At 33.9% G+C, this 8731-nt stretch overlaps 1 protein-coding gene across 1 annotated transcript; it reads right to left on the bottom strand.

Moving 5' to 3' along the window:
- Window positions 1–437: 437 nt before the first annotated feature.
- On the bottom strand, window positions 438–8600 carry LOC123526822 (collagen alpha-1(XII) chain-like). The gene is made up of 8 exons (XM_045306072.2): window positions 8387–8600; window positions 5944–6096; window positions 5094–5173; window positions 4588–4659; window positions 3422–3629; window positions 1622–1782; window positions 1229–1502; window positions 438–608 (listed from the first exon to the last, which is right to left on the bottom strand). Exons 1-8 carry the CDS (start codon window positions 8412–8414, stop codon window positions 487–489), a joined length of 1098 nt encoding a protein of 365 aa, XP_045162007.2. The 5' UTR covers window positions 8415–8600; the 3' UTR covers window positions 438–486.
- Window positions 8601–8731: the final 131 nt, after the last annotated feature.

Genomic DNA, 8731 nt, shown 5'->3' with positions numbered 1-8731 from the left:
TCATGTATCTTAGGAGTGAGATGGACAACTGGATTGAATGTTTTGCAAATTACGTACATGTAACTATGTGTACCTCTTTTCAAAGGATTCCGAACAAACTTTTAAATAAAAAGTAACACCGTGTCCGATGATGACTATTCTCCACTAACGCTTGAAATAAAAAAAAATTATGATATATAGCATTATTGGAGCCCGTCCGCTTAGCTTAACAGGGAGAGTGCGGATTTACGGATTCGATACCCGGGCGGGGCGTCTAGATTATGTCTGAAATCATTCGTCCTCCGCCTCTGTTTTATGTGGGGAAGTTGGTATTACTAGCGGAGAACAGGTTTGTACTTGTATAGAATCCAGGAACACTGGTTAGGTAAACTGCCCGCCGTTACATAACTGAAACACTGCTGAAGAAAGGCGTTTTAAACTCAAAATTAACAAAGAAACAAAAACATTAGTTTATTCCTTGGTGTCATCCTGTACATTTGGTCAAGTTCATGCATTGCAAATGATCTGCATCAAGTTACTGAAGATTGTGTTTAAGGCACTGTAGCTGCGCAGGTCGAACACGTGATGGTTGTCTGTGGCAATGGCTTGTATCTCCTGGGCGTTGATACCTGAACATAAACAAACTAAATTCCTTGCTTTGATCTTGTTACATCTTCTGGAGTTATAGCATATATTGTGCAGCCCAATGTATAATATCAACGACTGCTATCATAAGCAATTTAATTGTATTTATCGTAGTCTCTAGAGAAAATGATGATTTTAAAAAACGATTTTCAAGATTAATATTTGTGGGGTCGATATCTTCAAAAGTGATTTTGTTAATCTAGAAATGATCATATGTGTGTCATTAACATCATTTTTTTCATAATTGTCTATTGTGCAAATTTTCGTCAGTAATGAGGAACTTGTCGTTCAATTTGGACTGAAAATGGAAGTTTTAGTCATTCGGTTAATACCCCAGTCACACATACGGCGCGGATAACTACGTCTAGCCACGGATAGAAACGTAGCAATCCGTATCGAACCGTATCGACCCGTACCTGAGCCGTACCTAAAAGTAGTAACCCGTATCAATTCGTACCAATCCGTACAGCTCAGGTACGGATCGATACGGATTACTACTTTTCTGTCCGTAGCTAGGCGTAGCTATCCGCGCCGTATGTGTGACTGGGGTATTACAGGAAGTATTTCAATCATCGCCACAAGAGTGAATATAGTATTTATGTACCTGAGCCTATGGCAATACTGATGACGTCATCACTGACTGAATGTAGTGTCTGTGCCTCTTTTATCGTATCGAGCTTATCATTTGACTGGCCATCTGTAAGTACAATGACAACGTTCTTAGCCATCTGCCGGTCACCATGTGCATACGTGAGTACTTGTTCGCGTACTACTTTCAGTGCTGCGTTTGTATGCGTTACACCACCATGGTAGCTTGCACTGCCTACTGCAGCCAACAGGTCCTGTTTCGTCGAATATCTGTTCAGATACCAGCTTATCTGAAATAGACGCAAATAAATATTTGCTGCTTCATCAAACATAAATCAGAAGGAAATAATCATATTGGTGGATGGAGAACATCAACACTTATACTCTTAAACATTGGTAATGATTTTACCTCTGTTCGAGTGCTGAATGTGAGCATGGCGACCTGCGCCTTTGTCGGTCCTATATCAAGCTGGCGTACAATTTCTTTGACGAAGTCAAGGGCATGCCTGAAGTTCGTGGAGCCAACGCTGCCGGAGTCATCCAAAACAAACACAATGTCTCGGTTGCAACCTAGTACGATAAAAACTATGTATTGCACTGTTTAGTTGAATTGTATAGCGAAACAAAAAAAAATAATATTCAAAGTGCGCATGAGTAAATTTTTTTCACACCTTAAGAACTCAAAGAAAAATTACATATTTTGTAATAGTTATAGTATGTGTGAGAGTGTGTTACCAGGATATATCAGAGCTAGGGGTACATCGAGGGTATTTTTCTCTGCACATATCGTCGAGGCCGGTAGGCCGAGACAGATATGTGAAGAGAAAAATAACAAGATGTACCCCTAGCTCTGATATATCCTGGTAACACACGAGCATTACATATTATAACTGTTTTATCGCATAGTTTATCATTAAAATTTATATATTATTTTCATTTAAATTTGTTTATTATTATTTTTACTATTTTGATTCCCTTTCTGCGCCTCGCTGACTGAAACACTAAAACTTCTGTTTTAGAAAATGTGTTCCCCAGATAAAAGTACCCAACAAATTTCTGCATTGGTTTTAAATCTTTGCATTTCATTGGCCAGACATATTGTAAAACTTGTTGTTTTGTTTGTAAAAAAAATCAAAGAAAAAGAAACATCTGAGAAATCTCAGAATTTCATATATTTCATGTATTTCTGAATTTGGCAATAACTATCAAGTTTTTGAAATATTCTAGTTTATTTATTCTTTGACTTTATAAATGTAGGTGTTTGTGACAATTCTTTCTCTGTGAACTGTAAATTGGAGCTAAAATCATCTTTTCTTTGAAAGGAAAAAATTATACTCCCTTGATAGGACCTCAATAGAGAAAAAGTGTTCCGATATATATCGGAACAGTTTTACTGTGCTGATATATATCGGAACACTTTTTTTCTTATGAAACTCCATAGAGATTTCCGTGTTGATATATATCGCAACAGTTTTGTAAGATATCAGCACAGTTTTGTAGTAATAATGTGTGTTACTATGTATAACATGCTGCAAAGATCAAAGGAAAATTGCCTCACTATGCGATAAAAGTGTCTACTGAATGTCAGAAAAGAGTAAAATACTAGTATCAGGTTGGCAGAAATGAATGGTTTCGATCTGAAGTTAACGTAAAATTGCTAGTACCGTTACAATATATTCTAAATTTAGAGCCGTCTCTATATAGGACATGTTCTTTTTTTACGAAATTAGACACAGTCCACGAACATAAAAAGACAGAAGAACAGTATTTAAAACTTTTTTTCATATATATTTACAAACACTGTGCTAAAAATTTACATGAATCATAATTATAAATATATTTATAATATTGGCATAATATGTTATGAGAAAAAAATATGTGCAGGTGATGTGTGTAGATTTATTTTTTGCCTGCGTGCGTGTGTGTGTGTGTGTGTGTATGTGTGTGTGTGCGTGTGTGTAATCGTGAGTGAATATTTGCGTGTGTGCATATGTATTAGTGCTGTGCGTGCGTGCGTGTGAATGGCTATGGTGCCGGTGGATTTGAAAAATATGTCTCTCCAGATAAAGAACTGGCCCCATTTGAAAACAGAAGAATATGTCCTTAGATTAATAATTGAGTTGTCAAACAAATAGCTCGAATCAGAGTGTAAGAGTCGTACATGTACCGACCGGGGCAAGTTGGATGTGACGTTTGTAAAAATACATACCATAAGGGAAAGGTCCGGGCGAAGTTGGTGGTGATGTTGTTGTCGTCATCGGCAAGTTGCAGAAATCAGTATCGCAACAAGATATCGATACATCGCGCTCATACCGTTGAAGTGAATCGGTATCGGGCTCAGTCATCTTCGATCGTTTGCCGATGATACTGTTAATAACGTTGGGACTTTGAAATCCTAGCGAAGCACCTTCGCAGATCTATGATAGTCATATGGAGATTACTTAAAAAGCTAATGTGAACATGAAGTTAACAAGCTTATGTGTATTAACAGTGTATTCATTAGGTTTGAAATAAAACAAACTCATTAACTGTATACTTTAGAAGCTTTAGTTAACAATCAACTTTTACTGCATGAAGTTTAATTATGAATGTAGTTCAAAATAAACAATTAGTTTATGTATTACGCATTATTAAAATACACTTGACAAGTTTCTTATGTTACATTTGAAGTAAAAATATCTTAAGATATCATATTTTAGTGAAAGATGACCATTGGATATCTTTAAACAATTTAAAAGTGATTTCATCGACATAGAAGAAGCCTTGTATGATAATAACATATCATTCCATCTATTATCATTTATATATATCACATATTAGAACATTAATTAAGACATTGTGTATATTCCCCCGTTTTCTTTTGTCGCATCGAAACAATTTAATATAATAATATGAAATAAATAATTATGGCGACTTTTCAGCTTTTATGGTAGCGAAATATTAATCGAATTATTCTAGGCAAGCGCTTGTTCCTGAGTTGAGCCTCCCACATTTCGTAAGCCAGTTTAATGGTTTCTTGTATGAAAATATCCTACATCCAAACATGTTTCAGAACTACAGACGTGAGACGCGATCTTAGCCCACCCGACAATAAAGGCATTAGAGCACTATTGGAGGAGTTATATATTTCATACTTTGCTTGATACTGTCATTAAACCATGAATTGCAAATTAGTATGCAAGATGTATGAAATTCCAATATACGACAGTTTATCACTTGTAACAAACAACTTAATCATCAATTTATACCATTTATCAATTGTATACATCAAACAACTTAATCATGGGATCTGAATTTAATCTCTGGACACAATCCTTAAAGTATAAGATGATCAGTTTGGTGTAACATAAAGGAAAATCAAAATGATTGCCTTACATCCTTTTCACCACACATCATGATGTACTCGTGGTGCCCATCTTGTGACGTCAGGTGTTTTATCATGCATGTCTATAGAGTAGAGATATAACATTTTCCAGTTTTTATCATTTACAGACGTACCATTTGCAGACAGTAACAATCGCATCTACAGATTAACATTTTTCTCGAGGTAGACAAGGTACCAGGGTTATAAAACTTTGGAACATCGGTTTAAAATGCTGTTTTGCCATTGGTCAGATAAAAGAATTAGTTCATTACAGACCAATTAGACGTAAGGGTGCCAAAAACTGGTATCCCAAATCAGCTACGTAACATACAACCAGGTAATCGTTGCAAAATGTATCACTGAATTTTAACACGAACACCCGACATACCTAGGAAATGTTTTGAAATAAGCTTCACATTAATAATAAGGTGTAAGACCGTAATTGAATTAGATCAGTAATGTGGACTTTAAATATTTAATACATATGATCTTGTGTTAGCAACCATTACAGAAATACCTGTCCAACGCCACAAGATGCTGTCGTATTACAAACGTTTGGATCTAGAACAGGTGTTGGACACATATAACATTCAAGCGCTGTAAAGAAATTTACATGAATTCGGTTAAAATTACTTCATACGACTCAACACTAAGGTGCTTTTATCGACTTCCCTAAGCTATTGATTAAACATTGCTTGCCCCATGACTGACGTATAAATCCCAGAGATATCTTGTAGTTTTGTTTAATCATAAATCATAATATCTTTATGTGCATTAGAGTTGCAGGAGGAGCTTGGGAGGTATTGCATGTTCCATAACATCTTGTGAGCAAACCGAGTCTGCTATTATTTATGTATTCTGTGCTTTCAAAGGATCTTCTGATAGATTTTATTTATTTTCTGTAATAATTATAATATTACAATAGTTTTGTAACAGCAACTAAATATGGCAACATTTTTATAACAGCAATTAAATATGGCAACATTTTTATAACAGCAATTAAATATGGCAATATTTTTTGAAACAGCAATTGAATATGGCAATATTTTTTGTAACAGCAAATAAAGTTGGCAATAGTTTAATATTGTTTAACAACAGCAACTTACAGCGCAGCTTATTGATATTTGATAACTGATATTTGCAATATAAATTTACCACTTAGGTGGCAGCTAACATCCTATTATTTCTGAAGGAAATAACGTGCATCTATGACTACTCGAATCTCAGTATTCTCTTGCAATTGTTCAGTGCCGTTTTAAAGTATGATAATCACAATGACCCCGGCCAAAAAGGCATGATTCAAACAATGAAAGAAACAGAAAACCAAGACGATTATTTGGCAGTTTTATTTACGCAAATGTACTCACGGCAGTTGCCACAAAATCTCTTGCATGCACCAAAGGAGAAGGCCTGGTCCGAGCACAGGTTAGGATTTGCTTTTTGAAACAGTATGCAGGCGTTAGGCTCGAGATCATGGCAACTGCTTGCAAGTTGTCCATCAGAAATTCCAGCTAAAATGCCTGTAGAATTATTTATAAATATAACACTATAATATTATGCAAGGTGATAGGTACAGTGCAGATTTTGGAAATCATTAACAAAATCTGACGGTGTCTTTATAGACATAATTCTGCAATACTAGATTAACATAAGTTTAATGAAAAACTGTTTGGATAACATATAGCATCCAAGAAAAAAAAGAATAATTTGATAATTCCAATATATACTTTTTGGCAGCCATAAAACTCTTTGTAAATTTTCATTTGCTAAAATCTTCAACGTTTTAAAATTTTATCAAAATGAATGAAATATATTAACGTATATTTCTTTGTAAATATCTTATACATCTTCAGACAGAAGAAACAAAGCCAAGTACAGCCGTATGATCACTAGTCATTGAGGCTTATAGTTTGGAGTGACCTCCCTTTATCAAAATGTATTATTGCATTTTATACAATATTCATCGTGTAAAAGAAGTATTTTATGCTCTTTTGTGCAGAGTGACACAGTTTATAAGTTGAATCTGTAAGTATAGTATTTGCAAACTATCTCTGTCTGGCAACAATTTTAGAGACACAAGCGTAGGTGACAATCATGCAATTATGCAAACCTTTCTGCAAGACAAGTTTTTACCTATTTGCTCATAACAAGTCGTTTGCAAAAAAAAAACGTTTTAGCTTCTTCTAAAATAGTATTCACTGTATCATAAAAACACAAAAATTCACATAAATCTACTCATTAATCATCATATAGAACTGCGAGTAAATCATTTTAAATTGCATTTATTACAAGTTAAGATAAAGAAAAAAAAGATAAATAGAGCATAGGCGAATTGTACGCACGGAGATAAGAACTTGCACTAAAATAACATTTCATGTTTATTAAGGTTTGTACTTTTCATATTTAGCATAGTAAATAATCCTATAAGTTTTGGAATGACCTTTCAAATTTTAAAACGGATAAAACAAAAATAGTCAAATAACCAATGACTGCAAAAATATATAGGTCACTAAAGGGAATATATTGTATTTCCCAACATCAACTTTTAAAGTTCCTTAAGGCTTTTAATTTTATGTTAAAAACAGAAAATGCTGAGGTCCAAATAGAGACTTCACATAATAGAATAGTCAGAAAAACACTACATTCGATATTACGCATTAAATTATGAAGTCAATGTAATAAAGGGAGATAATCAAAATAGTACATTTCATAGTACTTTCTGTTGCGTTAATCTTATAGTGAAACCTCTTACAAATACATGAGAAAACAATTATCAAAAATTGAATTGAACAAGAAAATGATATATTTTGTGTTCTTAACAAAAAATGTGGCAGCCACATTTTAATCAAACGCATTATGACCCTTTAACAGTGCTTATAGGTAGGGGCAGTCTGTATATCTAGAAGGAGTTATTGCATTTTATACAGTATTCCCTACTTAATTTTTATACCATTTTATGGCTAACGGGAGTTAACAATGTTTCACATCTATCAAACACCCCACGTCAAAATGATTAAAAACGAAGATAACGTCAGTTACGCTAATGTACGCCAACAACGAGCGTAACGTCATAAAAGACAGATATAAAACTCAGTGACACCGTCCCCTAAAACTGGGTATACTATTTAATACGAAGTAAAACGTTAGGGTATAAGTGGTTATCCTCATAAGCCTTGGTAAAAATTGGTTTGAACGTGTATTTCCTTCAGTGACATACGTTTTTATTGTCGCCAGGACTATTGTCCGTTCTATTTCACCAGAGATTTAACCCTTTCCAAACATGTAAAGGTTTATATACTTTCTAAGTATAATAAGATGCAACCCTTGGAAGATTTAGCGAATAGAATGTTTTTTAAATTTTATACATCACCCGATAATGTTGCTTACGTAAATTATTTACGTAAAAAAATAAACTTACCATTAATCTCTATGAAACACTGTAAATAAACTTTTTTTGTAATGGCAGCCACTTGAATATGGGCTTCAGTTCGAGGGCCGTTGGCACAAGTTTTATTATATGAACAGTTTTTAACCAAACACATGACAATAAAATAATCTTACTAGCTTCGAAACAATTTAGCAAGGGTTGGTATTCCTGCTGGTATTTTCTAGTGCCGTAAAACCGCACCGTGAATATTTAAAGTTCATAACGCCCTTGTACAGAAAAAAACGTAAACTGTCCCAGAAAATACAGATCTGTCAAAATAGTCACGGACAAGAAAGACTAACATAGGGCTGATATAATGTAATCATGTTAAAAACGGTAAGAACAGGTCATGTACAAACATAATTAAATAAGAAAATGCATACCTATAGCAAACAGCAAAAGTTTCAACATTTTTTCCTTATTCCGTACATATAAATTATTATCTCACTGTGAGCAGACGAATAAGTCTTATTGAACTTCTGTCCTTCTTATCACTTACACAGAACAAAAACAATAGGATAATGAAGTAATCTAAAAATAATTTTTCCTTAAGAAGGATATTTTTTCAAATACTAACTCCACACTTAATAAAGTTCAGATGGCTTTTTGATTTACGAAATAAAACAAGCTTATGCATTATAGTTTAACTTAGTAAATAATTATAATTCAATTTTTTTTTATTTACTAAAATGTACATGATGTGTAAAGATAAGTATAATGGGGCTTAT

The sequence above is a fragment of the Mercenaria mercenaria genome, chromosome 14 (genome assembly GCF_021730395.1).
Source record: "Mercenaria mercenaria strain notata chromosome 14, MADL_Memer_1, whole genome shotgun sequence".
Taxonomy (NCBI): domain Eukaryota; kingdom Metazoa; phylum Mollusca; class Bivalvia; order Venerida; family Veneridae; genus Mercenaria; species Mercenaria mercenaria.
Note: the sequence above shows the minus strand (reverse complement) of the source record. Positions and strands in the feature narration are given on the sequence as shown.

Excerpts from the sequence above, each read along its gene's own strand:
- LOC123526822 (XM_045306072.2), bottom strand. The coding sequence starts at position 8,414 with ATGTTGAAACTTTTGCTGTTTGCTATAG. Across the intron at positions 5,174-5,943 it reads GAGATTTTGTGGCAACTGCC|CGCTTGAATGTTATATGTGT; the intron begins GTGAGTACATTT and ends ATTTCTTTACAG. Across the intron at positions 1,503-1,621 it reads CATTCAGCACTCGAACAGAG|ATAAGCTGGTATCTGAACAG; the intron begins GTAAAATCATTA and ends CGTCTATTTCAG.